Source organism: Branchiostoma floridae, chromosome 10, assembly GCF_000003815.2.
Source record: "Branchiostoma floridae strain S238N-H82 chromosome 10, Bfl_VNyyK, whole genome shotgun sequence".
Classification (NCBI taxonomy): Eukaryota; Metazoa; Chordata; class Leptocardii; order Amphioxiformes; family Branchiostomatidae; genus Branchiostoma; species Branchiostoma floridae.
Genome location: NC_049988.1, coordinates 12,551,969 through 12,573,590, shown reverse-complemented (window position 1 = coordinate 12,573,590; position 21,622 = coordinate 12,551,969). Strand labels below are relative to the sequence as shown.

Here is a 21,622-nt window from a genome sequence, read left to right as displayed (position 1 = left end):
ATCAGCCTTCAGCTAGATAGCCTGCGATGACTGAATGTTAGACTAAGATACTGCGAACTGGAGAGGCAGTAATTTCACAGCTTACAGGATCAATAGATGCATTGCCCTTGCCCTCTGGACTGAAGTTTTGCGGAACACTTCATCCGCAGATAAAACTGTCTGGAATGGGTTTTACGATCATAGGAAAGGCAAGGTCGATACCAGCCCTTTCTTTTAAGTGGTTATAGGCATCCAGGGAGGGCTGTGGTAATGCTTTCATCCACAACAGATGATGGAATGGATTCTTGAATGATAATGCTACACGCAGACGAATGTACTGTCTTTTCTACCATCAACTGAATATGCATCTTACACATTCAACGATTCATATTAGTCTCAAATTGTGCAAATTTTGACAACCATTAGTGATGGGTTACTTTTACTGTATGTTGAATATAAAGATGTTGAGGTTTATTGAATTTTCCTAGTTTAAAACAATTAAACTTAGGACATTCAAGAATATCACACCATGAATAGGTAGCTGAAAGCTAAAAATGTACCACAGAATACGGCATGCAGACATATCGATTATTTCTGCACCGACATTCCATAACGTGTAATGGTAGGAAAATTATGGGTGAAGGGTGCCAAAGTGGACTGATGCACTTGCTCTGCACTTTAAATAGCTTTGGAGATGTCTATTATACCCACTACTCTTGCTTAATGGATTTGATGGAATTTGGTTGAGCAATTCTATGTGACAGTTCTTTTAACCAAAATTTGTTTTACATGCAAGACAAAATTTCTAACAGGATTCTGTTTGCATTCCTGGACATGTTTCAGAAGAAATGTAATCTATGTGGCTATTAAAAAGAGTACTTACTATAATGGCTGTTACCTAACAATCTTATGATGAGACTGTTTCTATATGATAAGGGACAAACCAGAAGAATTGCTGAAATTCATGGACAAATGCTATACATTACTTTTTCCATCTTCCTTTTCATTAATCACCTTTCCTGTGATAAGTATTGCTATTTGCTAAAGTCTGCTCAATTTAATTTCAAACAACTTCCCTGCCCTTCTCCATGCCTACAATTTGATTCAGAAGTGTCCATTTAAAATTCTGTGTATGCATGAAAGCGTGGGTTGGACAGCATTTCTACTAGGAGATTGATGATACTTTACCACACCTTTCCACACAGGTCAAACTGTGCAGACTTCTCTGAATAAAGATGCAGTGTATCAGTAGAGACTTCTGCAACCATTAGGGGTAGTGGAGGGGAAGGAAAGGGTCAGAATGGCTCAGTTAATGCCATAGGTGGTCGGCAAGCTGGGACTAAATCCCCCAACCCCGATGGACGGTTTGTGACGCACAGGAAGAATGTGATAGATGTGAATTGCTCCGGGGGAAAAGTAGCTGCTTCCTTTCTGCTCATGAATGTGAATTACAGCCCTGCAGAGGAAAGGTGTTCCATCTGGGATTCTAGTAATAGGCTGGTTGTCAACTTTGCTTGTCCTTTCCATCTACAAAGATGCACATCTAGTAGATGTTTGCACTACAATGGCCATTCTGTGCTCTTAACATGGCATGTAAATCAAAGTTGATGTTCTGTACTCTTAGGCCTTTCTTTTCATGTATTTTCGTACACATGTAATAGCAATATGTACTACTAGTAACTGCATTGTGTACATGTCTTTTCCAAATGTTACATTTGTACATGTATACTTGGACTGTCCTATGTTACATATATGATTCATTGGTTCACATGTAACTTCAATTGATAAAAAGCGATGTCTTGTCAGGTTACAGAAATGTTATCAATGTAACCAATTGATAAGTGGGGGTACAATGATTGATAGCACATACGTGTGCTACCACATCTATAATGCATGGACAGCTTACTACATTGTATACGTCAGTGTTGAATTTACTGGCTTCAAGTTAATGGTCTAACCCACACGCTACATAAACTCCTGAGACGAGACTGAGCTTGTACTATTACGTGACATGGAAAATTAGTGTTGGTATAAATCTAAGTGCCTGTCTTGTTTTTATTGAGCTGCTTTGGTGATTAAAAGCGCCACTGGGGAATGTTACTGTGAAGAATGACAGATCACGTGAAAAGGTTATTAAGGGATGAATCAGAAAAAGGGAAGTGTTCCGACTTCGCCAATTTGTTTTTTTAACTCATGGTGAAAATTTTATAATTTCATTTTCTCATCAGATAGTCTTTCCTAGATTGTCAATAGCTATTTGTGTGGACCCAATCTGTAACTGTAAATATCAATACTACATTATGGATTTCTGCCATCTGTAGATACATGTAGGGTGGTACACATAGGTGAAGTGTACGAGTTGCTTCTGAGGCTGTCATTTTGGATGGGTAAGCTATGAAATACGAAATGAGATAGGTATATGTACAAAAATGTACATCGATTGTTACTGGAATAGTAGCTACTGCTGACTTTTTTTTACTACAAAACCTTCAGTTAATTATATAGCAAGTTAATCTCTGTCAAGGAGAGACAACAAGTGTGTTAGAGAGATAAGTACCAAATGAAGACCCGTATTTTGAAAAACAGGGACTGAGTATCCATGGACTAAGGAGGTTATGTGAAGAGATATCTGATGTGATGTCAAATTTAAAGGATCGTTATTATTAATAGTATGATAAAGAATGTGTAGAGAACATTACATATCCAAGAGTATTGGCAGATGCAAGCCATTTATTTTAGATGTTTAATGTTGACAGCTACATGTGAATGTTATGTGCCTTTATCAATCAAGAAAATGACTATATGTAGCATACAAACAGTATAAAATTGTGCAGATACACCATATCCATTACAACATGCATATCTGGCCCTACAATGTCTGGATACATGTACACATGCCTTGTTGGTTGCTATTGAAATAAATGTACTGCATTTCAGTATTGTAAAATTGTTGTTTTTCATCATTAAGACATGGTTGGCACTTAACTTCTACTCAGTTTGAGGGCTGTTTTTTCCTTTTATAGATTTTCAACAATTCAAGATCCCATGCTCAATGTGGTACCGATTGACTTTAGAGATTGACTATATGGTCAAGAGAAATGTATACACAGAGAATGTCACATTAATTTTTACTTACTAGTAATAGGAAGCCTGCAATCTTCACAATTCAAGTCTTTTTCACTCTTAAATATTTGCAAATGTGAATATATATTTGGTTACAAAGCACAGATGTTTTCAAGAAAAAATTTTATTCATGTGTAAGTTTGTCACACTTTCCTTTCTTCAAGGAAGTTTTGCAAAGGAAGCTCTGTTTCAAAAAATGAGTCATTTAAGAATGTAGAATAAGAAATAAACTTACATATTGTATCAAGAAAAAATATCTTCTTTTTCAAGTTGTACTTACACACAATGCTGGTGACGCGAAAGATACTTTCAATATTTTTATGACTTTTGTCAAAATATATGTACACAATCAGGAAGAACAAAACAAAAACTTTACAACTTCCTTGTTGCTTTCAACTTGAACTTTCAAGCTTTCTTTTTAAGAAGCCCCCACCTCTCAAGAATGGATAGTCCAGTAGTCTTCTTATGATCTTCCCTCAGCTGCCTGTATTGGACAATAGGAAAACGAATTAATACATGTAGGTATTATCAACTATTTTATGTTGAGTACTAAGTAGGAAGAAGTAGGAAATGCTACAGCTACAGGGCTCGAAATACCACCTGCATATACAAGTTAGTGCAGGTAGAATTGGAGCTGTGCAGGTATTTCTGGTGTCTACCTGCACTTTACCTGCACTGTTCCATGTATTTGGTTTAATTATACCTAAATGTCCTATAATATAGGAGTATATGGATTGTTATTAGCTGCTTTGGCTGGTACCACCTATAAAGTATGAAAGAAAAAATAGCAATACCTCCTGAACAATTTTAGTATGATCCATACTTCCTATATTCAGAGTGGTGCAGGTAATTTTCAATGTTACCTGCACCAGTGCAGGTATGCAGAAAAAAATATTTCAAGCCCTGAGCTAGAACTGTGTACCTCAAATGAAATCATTGTCAAAAGTATACAATGAAAAAAAAAAGAGTCAAGGATAAAAAAAACAGATTAGAAACGTTAAGAAGAGAATGAGCGACAGAAAAGAGACAAATGAGATAAATATAAAAGAAACTTGTCTTCTTTTTAAACTAACCGGGTCTGCTTTTATCACTGCCATAAAGTTGTCAGTACTTGTGGATCTGGAACCTAAACAAGCTGTATATGCCCTCTAAGTAACAAGGTAGGAAAAAGTCATGAATGGAAAGAAAGGAAAAGAGAAATGCAACTGAATGTAAAAAGTGAATCGTCAAGAGATCAGAATATTGGAAGGATATTACAAAATAGTTACTGTGGAATAAGAAGGACAGAGAATGGGAGAAATCTACTACAAGCAGGAAATCCAAAATATTCAAAGTAAATAAACTTATTTCTAAAAAGGATCATGTGCTGTTTTATTGCATGTAAAATTATTCTGAACTTGCAATCTTGCATGTTGAAAATACCTGGCCTATTGGAAAAATACTGAGGAATTAGACCCCCTACTCTTAGACGAAAAGACAAATGGATGTGTGTCTTTATCCTTTCTTGTTTTTGCCAGTAACTTTCTCCGGTAACTTTACTAGATGTAATCAAAATTCACCGATTCAAGCTAGCGAAACTCGTCGCCATCGCCGCCTAGTTGTATTTTGCATGTAAATTTTTCAAATTGCACGTAAAATTTTTGCCAACTTGCAATTTTGCATGTAGCAAAAAAAAAAGTATTTCGATCCCTGCCTAATTAAGGCCACACCAATTTAATCTGTTGGTTATCAGATTTTTTCAAAGTGAAAATTTAGTACTCTGACATCATAAAAGCAACCAGCAGGGAGGAAAACTTAAATATGACTGAGTGCACCAAGGCATAAACTTGGTCCGCGGGCTTTGTTTTTATTATGTTTTACCATTTAAGCATATCTTCTTTTTAAAAAAAAGAACCAACAAATTCAAATTGGTTTGGCCTAAGCTTGGTGATGAAATCAAGGTAGGCATCATAGATCTTAGTCAAAAGACTCCAAGCAAAATCTGCCCACCTCCTGAGCACCCCAGGAGATGTAGTCAGGTCTGGTTGCAGCGTGGTACTCGTCCACCAGCTTTTGGACAACCTCCCGGGAGTTGTCCAGCTCGTCCAGGTTGTCCTTGAACACATTCTCCTTGCGGAACTGTTCCAGGAAGGCCTCGCGCTTCCGCAACTTGTCGTACTGCTTCAGACATCTCTCAAACAACTAAGGAAGGCAGACAATACAAACAGGTAAACACCACAAGTTCAGTTAACCCATGCATGCGTTTTGTTCTTGGTTACTTTATCTGTTAGTTTGTGCAGTTACTGAATCAACTGGATATGTTTTTGGAAATGGTCAGTCGCTTCTTGAGTAGCTACTTTTTATTGCATTGTATTCAGTATAATTATGACCTTGGCATAGAAGAGAAGCTACTAGTATATGTAAATAGACTTCAATTCAGGATTTTTTTCCAGGGTCCTTAAACATTGTAGGCTAGCCAATCCCTTTGAGAAACAGGTTTTAAGCTCAAGACCTGTCAAGATCTGTAGTAAGATAACAACTTACTGATGAGATGCTGGTGTGGTTGGCCAGCATGAGCCCACTGACTCTGTGTGCAGACTGGACATAGGGAGACTTTCTGGACAGCGCCACCTAGTGGAGACAAGCAGAACAGCATGTGAGTTGCACCTCGCATTGTAACTGAAATGAAACTGCACCCTCCAGACTTTTTGGTTTGGAAATTTGGTAGAAATTAACTATAAACTCTACTCTACTTTGCTCTCCTTCTTATTATATTGGACCAGTATAATACAATCTGTACATTTTCTAATCAGTCCAAAATCCGATTTTTATCAGGTCCAATTTTTTGGGACAAGTCCAAGAAGAAAAAAACGGTTTTCTCCTGGTGCCTTTCCAAATTAACAATTGTCCTTGGAATGTCCATTTCCACCTACCTGTATGCTGGCTGGTCCCCAGGGGATGAACTGAGCGAGCTTCCTCTCGCGGATGCGCTGCAGACTCTTGTGCACCTGTGTGGGGTCCACCTCCCCCTGGATGATGTTCAGGATGGAGATGAAGCAGTGGTTGATGTGACGGATACGGTCCGTCGACACCATCATGTTCTTGGGCTGTAGCAAGCGCCGCATCACGTCGAGCACAGTCGTCTTTCTCACACTGGCAGCCTGAAATGGAAAGCAGTTGTAGACCAAACAGTTGTATTGCAAAAACAATCACTTGCTGGACAGCCATTATCAAACTTTAAAGGGTGGTACTGTGTTTAAGTATATCGCATACTGTAGGTACAAATTTCAAACAAAAGGGCTAAGGGATGCTTTACATGGCCAGGGAACTTTGAATCAGACTGCTCAGATAAAATTCAAATAGTATTACTCCTTTCAAGAGCCAAGATAACAAATGTTACTGTTACTATGACGGGAATTTGGCCAACATGTATGAGGACATCCTGTTTAAAGCAATGCATCATTCAGCATATTTGAATAAATGGGAAGACGCTGTTAGGAAAACATTCAGTAGTGCATGACAAAAACATGAAACAGTTGTTTTGTGGCCAGTGTAACAGTGAGGTTCAAGGACTGCTAAACTGACCATGTGAACGACTTAGTGTCTAGGTAAATGTGATCTGGCAGCCCTGGATCGGCGCAGGTTTGAACCCCGGGAGTCAGGATATTGTTATGTGGGCGAAGCCACACATTTAGTATTCTCTACAGATATTCCACCCGACCAATCAAAACTCAGAAAAAATGGAACCTGTAGCATGCAGTCCACGTTTCCAGCTTTTTGATTGGCTAACATTCTGACTGTCTGGTGGATACGTCAGGGGTAAACCTATCAACGCACAGGTCACAAAATGGCACTCGGCAGCGCAGTATCACAAAAAGTACGTATTGGACGTTGGGTAGAACCGGTTACGGGGCCGAAAAACGTTGAAAATGCAGCAAGTTCAGAGCATCTAATCGGCTAAATAACAACATAAAAATGCCCCACAAAAAAATATTCTAGTATTCTGTCCAAGTTTTAGTGAAATACCTTCAATTATAAACGAGAAAAATAGCCAGCGGAAGCTCGCGGGTTTTTTCAAGCAACGCAATACATTTCTATACCTGTTAAAACGTGCGCTCGTAACATGTTGTAGCACTGGCTCAATGGGATTATTCACGCGTGGTAAACCAACGCTCCGGGATCGAATCTGTGGACAGACAATGTTTTTTAATTTTTTTTTCTTTTTGCTGCATTTTTGCGAAAATGTTGCCTTTCTTGTTGCTTCTTTTCCTGCACTGGGTTGTGTGGTTAAAAACCCACATCCTGCATTTTTTTCAAAAAATGTGCCTTTCTAGTTTCTAAGCATAATTAGGCTAGAAATCTGTACAGACAAGATAACATTGACACCTGACATATAACATTAACATTGAAATCATCCTGCAATGCTCACCTTCTGGTCCGTGGTGAGTGGAGTGTAGCCTGTCATGAGGAAGTGTAGACGTGGTGTGGGGATGAGGGAGGCGATGAGGCCGATAAGATCGTTGTTCATGTAGCCTGGGTATCTCAGGGTGGTGGTACTGGTGGACATGATGGTAGACACCTGTGTACAACATGTCAACACACAAAAAAACTCTTACTACCAGCAGGTTTTTCATCAAACAACTAATTTGTTTAGGGAATATTATTAGTACTTATTTATCAAAACAAATACTATCAGCTACACAGCGCTCAAAATACTATATACAGGCGGCAACCTGAGTCAAAAGCTAGGTTGCACCATCAACATTTCATGTTGCCCCACTTCCAAATTATTACTTTCTTCAAATCAGCTACTATCTTTTTTTCCAGTTACATGTAACTACTTATGTTTCATCTTATCAAGAAATAAATACATAAGCTCATGCACGTAGGTGGAGGAAAAGCAGTGTTCCAGTTGCAAAATTTCAGGTTGCGCTTAAAATTAAGTTGCGCCAGGCATTGCAAGTGTGCAAGTAGGTATTTCGAGCACTGCTCCTGCATACGAGAAATACAATTCAAAATTCTCAAAGCAAATGATAGGAAATAAGCTGAAGCCTTCTTACCAAAGAGTTGATCTGAGAGAAGGAAGGGTTCTGGATGTGAAGTCTGTCTACTGCAATCCTGTTCAGGGCTGTATTGTCCAGCACCACCTGTAGGCACAATAAGGCTGTCATGAATTCTAGATCTTCTCATGTACTGTACATTGAAATATGTAAATGTGCACTTTAAAATTACCAATTACCACTCACAGAGTTCTATAACAAAGAGTATAATAAATTCAGTTTCAAATGTGGACAGTATTCATCTATTTAGTTTTACCACATCCCTGAAGGATTGACATAACATCACAGGTGACTATCACCTTATTTTTTTTTAATACTAATACTAATACTTCTACTTCTATAACCACAGTGAGTGTTATTGCTTACCACACAGTCAGCATTTTGTGTGAGTCTCTTGAGTGTGAGGAGGGAGTTGTACGGCTGAACCACCACATCACTGATCTCATCCTGGTTGGGAAACACTGAGTAGGTCTGGATCAACTTCTTGGGAAATCTAAAAGTTAAAAAGGCTTAAGGCATTAGAGGGTTTTCTGACCATGTCAACTGGGGCATTGTGCCCTCATACTTTCAGCATGCACATCTTACTCTTAATGGCAGAATCAGGTAGAAATTCCACCACCTCTGCAAGTCAACAGATGGCAACAGTCTTCACCTTTACCTAGTGTGACTCTGACCATAATTTCACCCTAAAAAAGCATAGCATGCCTTATTTTCACATCAAAGTTTTTAAAGCTCCACATGAATAAAATGATCAAATCAAACTCATACTTATTGGGAGATTACCTGTCATTAAGTTTCTCTATCATGTAAGACCCCATGCCAGAACCAGTACCTCCTGCAATGGAGTGGCAGACTACAAAACCCTGAAAGACAAACAATCAACCATTAAGTTTGTTTCCATCCTAGTCATGTGGAGGAATGAAGACAGAGATACCAATATATGGCAAGATAGTTTGCATCCTCACCTCTAGACTATCACTTCCATCAGCTTCTCTGTCGATTATGTCAAATACTTCTTCCTGTACTTTCTCACCCTGGAAAATAGTGTCCAACAGAATATGATTACATGATTATATGCTAAACTTAAGTGCAAATGTAAGTGATCTAGCAGTATATTATCAATCACTGCTCAAAACATATACCAGTGGGAGGACTTGATAATTGCATTGTTTAACTTGTTGACAGCTTTAATCGACATGCATCAATTGATAATGTTAAACCTGTCTGAACATACAATGTTGATACAACTAACATTATCACTGCCAAAGCAATGGTATGCCAATACAACTGAGGAACGCAATACTAATGATTACAGAATTAGTAAATCAAGAATGAATCACTTGTTGCATAGAACTAAAATATATGCTAATTCTTAGGACCAGCACCCTACCTGTGCATACCCACTGGCCCAGTTGTTGCCTGCCCCTCCCCCGTGTGTGGACATGTAGATGTTTTCAGGGTTGTAGAGGTTAGCGTAGGGGGAGTTCAGGATGGTGTTGATGACTCGAGGCTCCAGATCCAACAGCACCGACCGGGGGATGTAATGTTCGTCATCAGCCTAGTTAAACATATGACAATTGTGAGTAAATCAGACAATACTATCTACATGGCATGTGTTGTGTAGCTGTAACTCTGCCTTCATGTAGTCAGACTTTGACTATATCATAGTATATGGTATCGTATATCTATGTAGCCTTGTAGAACTGTCGTCTATTTAGCTAGTTGTTATTGGTTGCCATATATTGTACCTTGTGTGATTGTGGAGCAATAAAATTAAAAATCATTTATTCATTCATTTATATCTAACTTTAAATACATATTATCTTAGAATCTGTAGGTAAGTCAACATACTTTTTTTCTGAAGGATAACCTTCAATATCTTATCACTGAACAACTGAACATCTGTTTGATTTGACACTGGCTTTACAATATCAGCAGCACACACTGGTATGGAGCAGTATATGTAAAGCCAAATATGTAATATCACTTAAAAATTCATACCTGGTAAAAGAACACATCTTTTCTGTCTGTTCCCTCAGTTGCGTAATCTTCAAGAATTCCCTCTGGTTAACAAGAAAACATTGTGATGTAAACTTTCACATCACAGAATTGAGTCCTAATAATTTCTTAACAATAATCACACTGGTTTACTGGTCGTACTTGTAACAAACACAAGGGCATGGCTAATGATTTTAAATTATTGTAAATGCATTTAAGTTCACGGGGATTTAATTTCGCAGTAGCGGTAAAATGACTTTTCACAATGATTTTAAGTTTGCAACTTAGCACCATGCACTGTAGTCTCTTACTGCCATAATTTGAAAAATGTTCGCAGTGGTTTTAACATAAAACTACCGTGAAAGGCAACTTCTGCATTTTCAGTTAAATGGATCTGAACTCGTCTAGAAGGTTACGGTCTTCCTGATGCAGAAATATGCATGTCTGCTTACAACTAACTAAGATCAAGTATAAATTATTTCTGGCTTTGATATAATTTTTTTTCACCTGGAAAAATGTAACACTCTACTAGTAAGCAGTTACAGTCTACAAAATGACTTTAGCCTTACCTGGACTTATTCCATGTTCCATACAGAGTTGCTTCCAGAACTCCATTCCAACTGTATGGAAAGAAACAGAAGACATTGTATTTTCACTAAGAACCTACATAATGTGAGTTATAAATTTCATAACGCACCATTAGAAATCATAACAAAACAGTGACCGCCCCTCCCCATCTTTGAAAACATATCGTCCGAAATGTGGACATATTTGTTACATGAAGAACACTTACTTTGGTTCCCACATTGTCCCAACTGTAACGTTATTATCTCCCGCGGCATTGTCACTGTTTAAAAGCTTCCTGTATGCTGAAAAGTTGACTCAAACAGGAGAAGAAAACCCCAAGACCGTTCTAGGAAAAAATGGCGGCAAAATTTTGGACTGTGGAAGTATCACGTGACCTGTGTGATGTGGTCAGAAATTATAATTTATTTATTTTCCTCCTCAAATGTAATTAAGAATATAACCTTACAATAGTATAAAAGGTTTTATACAGTTCTCATAGATTTACAATTTCGTTCGATAAAAGAAGAATATTTGTTTATGAGGTGAAAGTTCATCAGGTTGCATGCTGGGTGTGGTGTCGGCTTTTTCGGATTACGTCACAACAAAACAAAAACAGAGTTGCAAAGGCAGGACAGGAAGATGGCGAACTCGGACTCGGAACCTTCCGATCAACGCCCTCAACAGGGCGAGACAGACGACCCTGAGTATGCAGAAGCCATCGCAAGGAAGGAGAGGATCCTTACGAAAATACTGAACCCTTTTGAGACGGGATTTCTGTATTTTCAACGCGTTTTGGTGTGGGAGAAACCCACCCATTCCGCTGTCTTGATGTTCCTGGTGAATGGCGCGTTTTGGTGAGTTACTTGCTTTTGTTTATTTCAAAACACCTAGTATTCTGACAGCTGTCATCCTTTCAAATTGTACTATGGGATTTCTAGAAATGCTGTATAGTAAGGTATTATGTTTTGTCTTCTCTAGGCTCGCTACTTCGACGAATTACCGGTTCTTTTTCCTGCTGGCAATGTGTGCAATGGTGGCGGTGTGTGCAGAGATCTGGAGGAATAGGATCTGGCCCACCATCCGCGGTGAGAGAATCTCACACATTGATTTTACACGCCAGACATCAAACCGTCATTCCCCTAAGGAATCTGTGGAATCCTCGTGTGTCTGGTGCCCCGAGCTTCCATGGACATATACGCAGAGAACATCCTTTGGTTTCCTCAGCTGTTGACCTACAAAAAAGGCAGCGAAACATTTCTTTGTTTCATCATGTCCTTCCGACATTGGATCCTCCCCAAATCATATCTAATTGCAAATTATGATAAACCTAACATACACATGTCACCAAGCGGAAATTTGAATACGTAGTTATGGTAGTTGTTAGATGTCAGGCATGTGTATTTCTATGTAACATTTGATTCCAGTTGAAAATATTCTGTTTACACCATTGCTGTTTACAGCTGCATGGTCTGTAAGTTGTTTACATAATATAATGTGACGTTGAGTTACTTGTTTTGAGTATTTACCTTCAATTGCGATGATTTGTTGATGCAAAAAAATATGTTGGGATGCATCTAGTTGTTGATGCCAACTGCAGCTGGTTGGTGTATTGTTTACTGTTATATCAATACAATGGTAATCATGCCTCCCATCCAAATATGGCTATAATTGCTGTCACAGTAAATCTACTGTGACCTAATTAATTGTTTTTGTCTGTTGCAGTGGAAAATCCGGAGGAAGACCAAGACAGGTAAACAGTGCATTTTATTGCCTTTTCTGTTTCAAACACATCATGAAAGATTTTTTCAATGAAAAGTCAAAAACACCTGGCAACATGGTTTACATTTAATAATTCCTGAGTTTTCTTAACGATTTGTATATGATTTCTTTTGTTATCTAATAGTGTTTGCACTTTGAAGCCTGTCTGTGTTGGATTACATAAGTTTCAAGGCCGTGTTGGACATTGGTGTTACTGTACATGTATACAGTGTGTGCTGTTATAGCTGACGTGTGTTTTGAAGTGTGGCAACGCGTGACAAAGAATGACATCACTGCCCAACTGTGTTTGCCTATCACTTGTCATACATACATTGACCCGATGAGGCCCTGCAAAATACCATTCATTGGGTACTAGAGTTTCATGTTTATCGTATTGTAATTGCATGAAAATTTGAGAGTCTCTTGTGCAATGAAAGTGTTTAAACAGTTTTAATTTTAAAGATGTTGTCCTACGGCTTTTAGTAATGTCCCAGGGGAATTGAGGTTATTACCCTGTAGTGCCTTTTGGTAACTCAACCATGATGATGAAACATTACTGAGCGAATCAATTTGTTTGGGGGGATCTATTTAATGCTCTATGTCTCTAACCATATGACCATGTGGACAAGCTGAAAATATGTGACTATACCTGGAGTGCTAACAACTTGTGGAGATTTAGGACAGATTTTCAATGTAGATTTTGACATCGGGGTTCTGTTATTTTCAGCAATATCATTGACGTGGCCACAGGGCATTTGGCCAAGTCACATTTTAGAATTGATGCTATGAGTCATAGTCAGTTGTCAAATGAGGATGTCCTCTAATAGCTCAGGCTGTATGTGAGTGTCTGCTGACGTGTTAGTAGAATGCTAGAGCTACAGGCTAAAATTTAAGGATCATCACCCATCATATAAAAATAAAGTCCCATTCAATGTATTTATTTAATTTGATATATTAATCTATTGTGTTCTTTCCGTCTTGCATATTTAGATTAATATTAAGTTAGGTCAACACTAGATCTAGAAACAATCTTCAAGGCTGTTTTATATAATTATATTTTAGCTACACTTGCTGGCCTGGTTGGTAAACTGTATACCCAGGTAAGGTATGTCAACAATTTGGTATAACTATAAGACAGGTCTGGTTGGGTAATTTAGAGTCATTATCTTTTCATACTTGTTAGCTTGATAAAATGAGTTTTCGTGGTTAAAGATAATTTGTTTGTCCTTGACATGATGTGTCATTGATGACATCATTCAGTGACGTGTGATGGTCACACTTGTTTCTCTCCAATAACAAATAACAGATAACAGCTATATTTGACCCAACATATGACTTTGGCAAAACAGTTACCATTTCATCCTGTTGCCGAGTCACGTTGCTTCCCTTTTGACTGCGATAAGTACATGTACTGTGAAAAGGTATACATTTGTACATTTCACATCAGGAATTGTATGTCCTGATTTACTAATTGTTCTAATGTTCATCAAGTAGTACAAGTTCTTTACTTGCTAACCTTCTCCTGTTGGCATGTGCTAAAGATTTTTGATTGATATATATATTGCCACAGCAAAACGGTAAGGCATATGTGTCTTATTTCTAGGGCATAGAAGCATCAGCTAGCTTGCTGAATATAACAACATTCGTCCTTGAGGCACTTGGGTGATTGTTTTTAGCTTAACCTCCTGTTTGATTCCCCCATTGATGCATGCCCCCGTGTGGCCATGTAATATTTCAGGTATGGAGGCCCTCGCAGTTTGTTTTACTGTCGGAATCCTGGTCATGCCTGTCGGAAGGATCACGTTATCAGCTTTGTTGATCTTGTTCTAAAAGTTGCAGCGCTTTTGTTTGTGGCAAGGGATGATACAGTGACAAGATAGAAGACTGAACATTCTGTAGCTTAACCAAAGTGATTACACTGCTAAGATCTTGATCTTGAAAAGAGCCTTAGTCCATTAAGATAAGCTGGCTGCTTCTCCAAATATCTTCATCCAGTTGGTTATGTTTTCAGCTTAATGTAGGGTGTGAGTTGGGTCTGTATGTAGGTCATGAGCATAGCTCAAGAACCTGTGACTGAATTTTCGTGATATTTATTATTCATTATTTATAAGTTGGCCCAGCGTGACTTGTTGTTTTTGTTATAAGGTCAAAAACAAGTCCAAGGATAGTCCATTGCAATGTTATAAAAACAGAACTGTGTCCAAAATCTATTTCAAGGAACTTGATGCAAGTAGTGCAGTGACTGTCATTATTGTTTAAGAGGCTATGTGATGTTTCCATACAGTAGCATATTCATTTATACATGTAATCAGTGTGCACAGTTGTAATAGAGTTAATAGTGCGGACAATTAAAGTAATAGAAAGATTGCACCTGCACAGGTCACAGGCCACTACAAAACATATTTTGAATGCAATCAAGTAATGAATAGTGTACCAGTCATGTATTGTTGTATTGAGCAGCTTTTTGTGCATGCCCTGTCATATTGATTCTACTGGCTTAATAATCATTATAATGTCTTCCAATATTACTTTACAATGCCATTGTTTAGCATAGGTACAGATAATGAGAAAATAACATGTTTTTAGACACAGCTACATGTACATACTTCATCATACATGTATGTATTTTTTTAAATTTCTCAGGTAACCTGACTAATAACAGGTATAACTGGAAAACATATCGACTCAGGTATTTAAGAAAGTATCCCCAATGTTACGCTTTTGCAGGAGACTACATTAGCAAATGACACCAATAGCAATGGTAAATGTTTGGGATTTGAGTTGTCGCTCTCCCTGCTCTTTATGCACACCCTGTGGCCCCGGTCTTGTGAAAGTTCCTGCAGCCAAGTCCCACGGTATAACCATTTAAAAGCCCAACATGGCGGCCTGTGACTCAGATGTCTCGCCAGGTTAGCTGAGAAAGTGTGCTAAGTCTCCTGAGTAGTTAGAAAGCCTGCCAAAAAATCAATGGATTTTATTGATTTGCAGGTGTGCTGAATGGAGACCTGGTTTAGGGTGAATTTTGAAGCCTATTTCTTGAGCTAGGAGTGAAATGCTCAGGCGCCTATGTACAGCAATTACAGCCTAGGTATTTCATTAGTACGTGATCTGAAGCCGTGTTGAAATAAGTTTTTTGTCCTTGATTTAAACATTTGAGGCATTGTAATTAAACTTGTTATATTTAGTAAAGGCAATGCTTGCCATTCCAACCTGTAAAATAATCTTTTTGTAGGCAATTAAGCTTAGTCTTATTTTTACACTCAATTAGTTATCAATTCTGATTGCCTGGATACAGCAATACAATGTCTGGCAACTATAGGAGTATATGGTTGGCACAATGGAACAATAACTGTTTTAATCTTGCCTTTTTTCACGTGGTTCCTCCTTCTATATTGTGTTACATGCAATTAGCCCACAGGCAAGAATTTGCAATAAACATATTATATCTTCTGGTTATGTATAACATGTTTTCTTCGTTTGAGTTTGATCAGCTGGGTTGTGATATATCCTGTTCCTTGGCCAGACATCACATTTTGATGAGCATAGTGATGATGTATAATCATGTGTTTCAATAATAAGGAGAGACAGAAGATCGAAACACATGTCTGTACTTCAAGAAAACAAGAACATAACTGGAGTTTTATTTGAAGACAACACCGGTAACTGCCAGTTCTAGAACACCTTTCCTCAAATGAGTATAGATCACCCACCTGAGCAACGAGCAAACAACAACTCAACATGCTTGAGCAGGCAAGCACCCCGCCTGAAAGAAGGGTTTCTAAACGTAACAGTTACTTGTTAGTAAACAAACTCAAATTAATACACAACTGTGGCTACAAACTCATAGAGATACAGTACAATGCAATCATCAGGAGGCACAATACAATACGTTACGCATGTTTTTGTTTGCCCATTCCAGCTGGGCTGTTGTACATCCCCGACTCCTGAGCGCTCCAGAACTGGCTCACCACATCGCTGAGGGCTGGGTCGCCTTCGCCTGGTCCTGCAAGAAACTCTGGGAGATGAAGAAGAACTCACCTGGGAAGGTAACCATGGAAACGGAGAAATTACAGTGAAGAAGCAACCTTAAAATCTATTATTGAGAGATGGCATATTGGCCATTTGTGCTAATCATCATGTCAGGGCTCGAAATCCTTTTTTTTGCAGGTAACGTTGAAAATTACCTGCACCAGACAAATTTTACCTGCACTCTGAATTTAGGAAGTATGGATCATACTAAAATAGTTGAGGAACCATTGCTATTTTTTCTTTTAAACTTAATAGGTGGTGACAGTCAATGCAGCTACACAATAACAATCCACATATATATATACATACATCATAGGTCATTTATCAGTACATGGAACAGTGCAGGTTAGGTGCAGGTAGACAACAGAAATACCTGCATAGCTCGAATTTTACCTGCAGTAATGTGCAGGTGGTATTTCAAGCCCTGTGTCATGTGCATATAATCTGTATTAAGTGCTGCTCGTGATGTAATCTTTACTGTTCTTTGACGTTACAATGTTTTATCTGCCAGTTCACAGCGCTGGTGTGTGTGTCATGTGGTGCCATGGCTCTGGTGGGGATCTACATCCCTGGGGTCATGATCGCTTACATCATCGGTCAGTCTTACCTTTTACATCTTTAATGAGGAGGACATTTTCAATGTGTTAACTGTTCACACTGACCTTGTATGATTATCTTATTTTGGAAACAATGATTTCCAAAATTCCTGGTATAAATGCTGATTTATCAACTTTTAATAACATTGTATCCATGTTAATTTGATTATATGGATGACATTCTCTGGGAACCCCAAACTGATGGAAATGTGCAAATAAAAACAAAACATGGCAAAAAAATGTTTGCAATTTATGCAATTTAAGTTGGTTTAACAATTATGAGTAAAGAGTACCAAATAATAGTCATAGTTTTTTGCTTTCCCATCTTCTGGTTTGACTTTTTTTGAGGGGCATTCTATGACATTAGTATCTGTTTTCCGACATTTTTTTTTTGCAATCTACAATTTGCTCATTTTACAGCTGCTACAATTCTCAGTATGGTTGAAAACTTATTCCTTTTCAAAATGGTCAAAAATTGGTCATTCATGGATCAAACCAACATGGCATTATGAATAACAAAGGGAATGTTACCTCTGTCTGTTTAGTGATGAGCCTGCTGCTGTGGCCCTGTGTTGAGTACCACCGAGTTATCCAGCGGATCTACAACCGCTTCGAACCGCTCATGATGCAGCTGGACTACAGCATGAAGACACGGCGGGGGCGATCGGGGCGCAAGAAGAGTGAGTGCAGACTTTTGAAATTTTAGGAATTCAGAGGTTTTCTTTTCAGACTGAGCTGAAATAGGTTGGTTTACAACTACGTTACAAAGCATACTTGCTCTGTCAGATCATATCAACATGTTGGATCAATGCAAAGCTACGTTGCACAGTCCAGTGATTAGTCTACCTCTGTAACTAGATCTCGTCTGTGTCACTCATCCAACATGCACACTAAGGATCGCGGTCCTTAGTTTGGGAAGATAAAACCATCGTCTACTGTTCATCGTGCTTGTTGAAAAGAGCTGAAGGAATTTTCCCTGTACAAAGAACATGTCAATCTTGCACATCATAGTGTCTGTCATCTCTGTCACCACCAGTGGAAGATTAGCTCTTCAGTGAGCTTAACTGGATCAATATCACTTTCACTTAGCGCATGTGGTAAAAATAGTTTAGTTTAATATATAATATGGTAAGAGAAAATGCCTGTGGAGTTCTACACGTTTTTCTGAAATGTACAAATTTTCCCCACTAGGAAAGAGGATGCATACTGAGAGGGTGTCCCTAGGCGTGGGCCAGTCAACCAGTCATGCAACGGCTACGGCGGAGACCGACGACAGTGAAACAGACACGGAACTTGGACAGTTCATTCCCAGAGACCCGGAGACGACAGCAGCCCTGGCGCGTGCGCTCACGGACTCCGAGATGTCTGAGGATGAAGCTTCCTCACTGGCACAGTTCTCACGCGCAGGGACACCCAGTATAGCTGAAGGTGGGGATCTGTCCCTTTTATCTAAGTCAAGGTCAAATATACAACAATGATGTTTTATGACCATTATAGTGCAGAGGTCTAAATACCTATCCTCTGGCTTTCAAAGTAATGTACTCACCAATTACAGCACTGTGTATTCAAATTTAGAGTAAGTCAAGTCAAGTTTGGCTCAAAGGTTACTCACTATCCAGTGAAAAGCCTCAAAGTTTCTAATTTCTTACCATCAAAGTTAACTGTGCATGTATGTAATATGGATTTGTTTGCCACAACAGACAACCACACAGACAACGAGGGGACTTTTATGGAGGGTCTGTCGGAGTTCCCGTCCTTTAACGACCCTTCCATGCTGGCGGAGGAAGATGAGAACCTGGGGATCCCACCAGGCATGCAGGACATCAGTCAGGAGGAACAGGAGAGCGAAGACTACCCCGCCGAGCACATGATGTTCGACCCTACACACTTCGACGGCGAGGATGAGCCACCGCGCCCAACCGCCAGGCAAAGACACCGGCAGGGGCAGGCGCAAACAGACGTGATCGAGATGGCAAGGACGCAGATTGTCAGGGAAGCGGCGACAACGGTGGTGCAGCAAACGCTGACAGCCCTGGGAAACATGGCAACAAACTGGTTGGCATCAGCCGCTAGTAGCACGGACGATCAACCCTCAGGAGGCCGCGTGAACGCCACAAGCAGACAGGACAGTACTGCACAGCAGCAACCCAGGGTGAGGGAGCTCAGCCCTCACGTCAGAGGCCCCAAGAGAGAGACAGAGTTCTCCGATTCGGAAATAGAAGATGACTTTGAGTTTCTGGACCAAGAAGACTTCGAGAGCTATAATGACCAGGCAGGGAATTCACCAGAAGATGCGAGTGGAAGTAGTGGAGGTAACAGGGCTTGACAGAACAAACAATAGGAAATGTGCTCTTTAACCTTCTCTCTCCTGGCAGCTGCTGTATCCAGTGCAAATGCAGAGGATGGGCTTGCTTACAGCATGGAGAAGGTTAATATGAATTAAAATTATTGATTAATACTTCAGCAATCATAGGAAAAATAGTCAGATCTCATGAAACATTTGTGTGCTCATTGTTAGTGTCCAGGTAGGAAGTAAGGATTGGAGTTTTGGTTGGAGACTTCCACCGAATGATTTTTGGTCCTATCGCCAGTATGGGTGTAATATTACATTGTGATAGTTACATCTTTAATAAAGATAGCTGTTTAAAACCTATCATTTCAAGTGCTGGTTCAGTTTGAAAAGATGCATACCTCACTAATAACGAGTTTGTATTGTAGTTTGTACATGTATCAAGGTTTAAACTTTGAACCTACCAAATTGTGATCTATTATTAAGGTTTGAACTTTATTTTGATATACTTACCAACCAACTATACTTTCCAGTTATATAAGTACATGTACTTTTCATTTCAAGAAAACCAATTATTTAACAAGATAATACAGTGATACATTTCCTCAATGTTCTGTTAAGCTAGCAGTTATTTGTGTGTACCAAAGGCATAGATGTCATATATTGTACAGTGTATAGGAAGATGAATATGATAGTAAGTGATGGTGGAGAGAAGAAAGTGGAATGTCACAAAAGAAAATGTAAATGTGTGCTTGCTGGTTGGTGTTTGAAAAGTGAGCTTGTAGCAAGCTCTTCTGTTAGTGTAATCGTGAAAGACAGCTGAAAGCAGTGTTGAATGTTGTCTTTTAAAAAGCTCTTTCTCAATCCTTGAAACTAACCGTGCTTTCCTAAACAAATCATTATACAGATGGGCTCTTGTAAAATGAATGACGTCACATAGAAAATGAATTTGTTCCTGCTTTGCCAGTCATTCTGTATTGAGATTGTTAGAAAATCTGTTCCAGTTGCCTTTTGAAAGAGAGAACACTAAGCCTGTAACCTGTATACATTGTTGTCAAAAAGTTCACAGATCTCTTACAAACTATGTCAACATTTTTGGCACACCATTGTTCAATATACATTTTGAATTGATATCTAGAAATGAAAGGTTTGAAAGGCCAGATTATCAGATATCGGGGAAAACTATGAGATGTGGCAGCCTTTTTGACTTTCATAGACTGACTTTTGACCGTGGTAACTTTGAGCACCATGTTTGCTTTCAATTTGGTTACGGGTAGCCCTAACCCGGGAGCCTCAGCTCCTCCCCCCACGATGGGGGTATATGTAGATGAAGGGGGGGGGGGGGTTCACTAAACCTAAAAATAAAAATTATAAATAATAGTTATAGAGTTGTCTTACTTCAAGGAAGTAACAATGTAGTCATCAATGTAATCATTGAACTGTATTGCAATTACGTAAAGGAAATTGATATACGTATAGTCAACGATGCTTGCATGGCCAGTACTTCATGTTGTCCACTTTTGATTCAGTGTTTTTGAGTCATGTCTTTGTAAGTAAGCTTCAATGTTTGGTTATAGCAACACTTTCTGTCCTCGACTTCTGTTTTGAAGTGGTTCACAGAATATAAATTTAATATGAAGCACGTAAGCTGAGAAATTCTTGTCTTCCCAAAAAAAACTATTTCCTGGCAAAGTCCCCATTTCTTGGTATATGTATATTCATGTATTTTGGAAGAATTTATCAAGAAGACCAGTGTGCTGTCAGTGAATCAACATTTTCAAGGAGTGGGAAGTTTGCCTGGGAGACTTTGCTGCTGTGCCTTTGTTTACTGTGTTAATTGTCTTAACTTATTTCATGCTGTGTTTTATTTTGAGGATTGAAGTGGACTTATTGGGTGTAATGTTATTTTGTGTGTGAAGGTCTAGAACATGAACCATCCACTCTTGATTTTACCAGCTATAAGGCCACACTGATTTAATTTCTTGGTTCACGGATTCGCTCGCTCCTATTTTTTGGGAAAAAAAAAAATTAAAATTACCACTCAGCAAATTTTCACCATTAATGAAACCATTCACCAACTTTCTGGTGTAGCAAATTGGCCTTTATATTATAATCTCCTTAAAGTGTGGGTACAGGCGCTGTTACTGTACAATAATAGTGTCTTTGTACTTTTTTCAAGCTGAAAAACTTTATTTCTTTATGTCTTGGATTAGCAGTTACCTTTTACCCAACAATTTACAATT

The 21,622-nt window shown here is 38.8% G+C and overlaps 2 protein-coding genes across 2 annotated transcripts; one reads left to right on the top strand and one right to left on the bottom strand.

Annotated features, from left to right (window-relative positions):
* Positions 1–2,679: 2,679 nt before the first annotated feature.
* LOC118424248 (tubulin gamma-1 chain) lies at positions 2,680–11,116 on the bottom strand. Its single transcript, XM_035832789.1, has 13 exons — positions 10,933–11,116; positions 10,709–10,759; positions 10,143–10,204; positions 9,532–9,699; positions 9,107–9,175; positions 8,925–9,004; positions 8,508–8,634; positions 8,142–8,228; positions 7,511–7,660; positions 6,015–6,242; positions 5,626–5,712; positions 5,092–5,283; positions 2,680–3,586 (listed from the first exon to the last, which is right to left on the bottom strand). The coding sequence occupies exons 1-13, from the start codon at positions 10,979–10,981 to the stop codon at positions 3,566–3,568; spliced, it is 1,371 nt and encodes a 456-aa protein (XP_035688682.1). The 5' UTR covers positions 10,982–11,116; the 3' UTR covers positions 2,680–3,565.
* Positions 11,117–11,297: 181 nt separating this feature from the next.
* Positions 11,298–20,495, top strand: LOC118424160 (reticulophagy regulator 3-like). Its single transcript, XM_035832693.1, has 8 exons — positions 11,298–11,560; positions 11,685–11,791; positions 12,429–12,456; positions 16,384–16,510; positions 17,005–17,089; positions 17,635–17,769; positions 18,281–18,517; positions 18,790–20,495. The coding sequence occupies exons 1-8, from the start codon at positions 11,346–11,348 to the stop codon at positions 19,413–19,415; spliced, it is 1,560 nt and encodes a 519-aa protein (XP_035688586.1). The 5' UTR covers positions 11,298–11,345; the 3' UTR covers positions 19,416–20,495.
* Positions 20,496–21,622: the final 1,127 nt, after the last annotated feature.

Coding starts and splice junctions, on each gene's coding strand:
- LOC118424248 (XM_035832789.1), bottom strand. CDS start 10,981: ATGCCGCGGGAGATAATAACGTTACAGTTGGGACAATGTGGGAACCAA. Junction 9,005..9,106: donor ATGGAAGTGATAGTCTAGAG/GTGAGGATGCAA, acceptor TTTGTCTTTCAG/GGTTTTGTAGTCTGCCACTC. Junction 8,635..8,924: donor ATAGAGAAACTTAATGACAG/GTAATCTCCCAA, acceptor TTTAACTTTTAG/ATTTCCCAAGAAGTTGATCC.
- LOC118424160 (XM_035832693.1), top strand. CDS start 11,346: ATGGCGAACTCGGACTCGGAACCTTCCGATCAACGCCCTCAACAGGGC. Junction 17,090..17,634: donor CATGATCGCTTACATCATCG/GTCAGTCTTACC, acceptor CTGTCTGTTTAG/TGATGAGCCTGCTGCTGTGG. Junction 17,770..18,280: donor GCGATCGGGGCGCAAGAAGA/GTGAGTGCAGAC, acceptor TTTCCCCACTAG/GAAAGAGGATGCATACTGAG.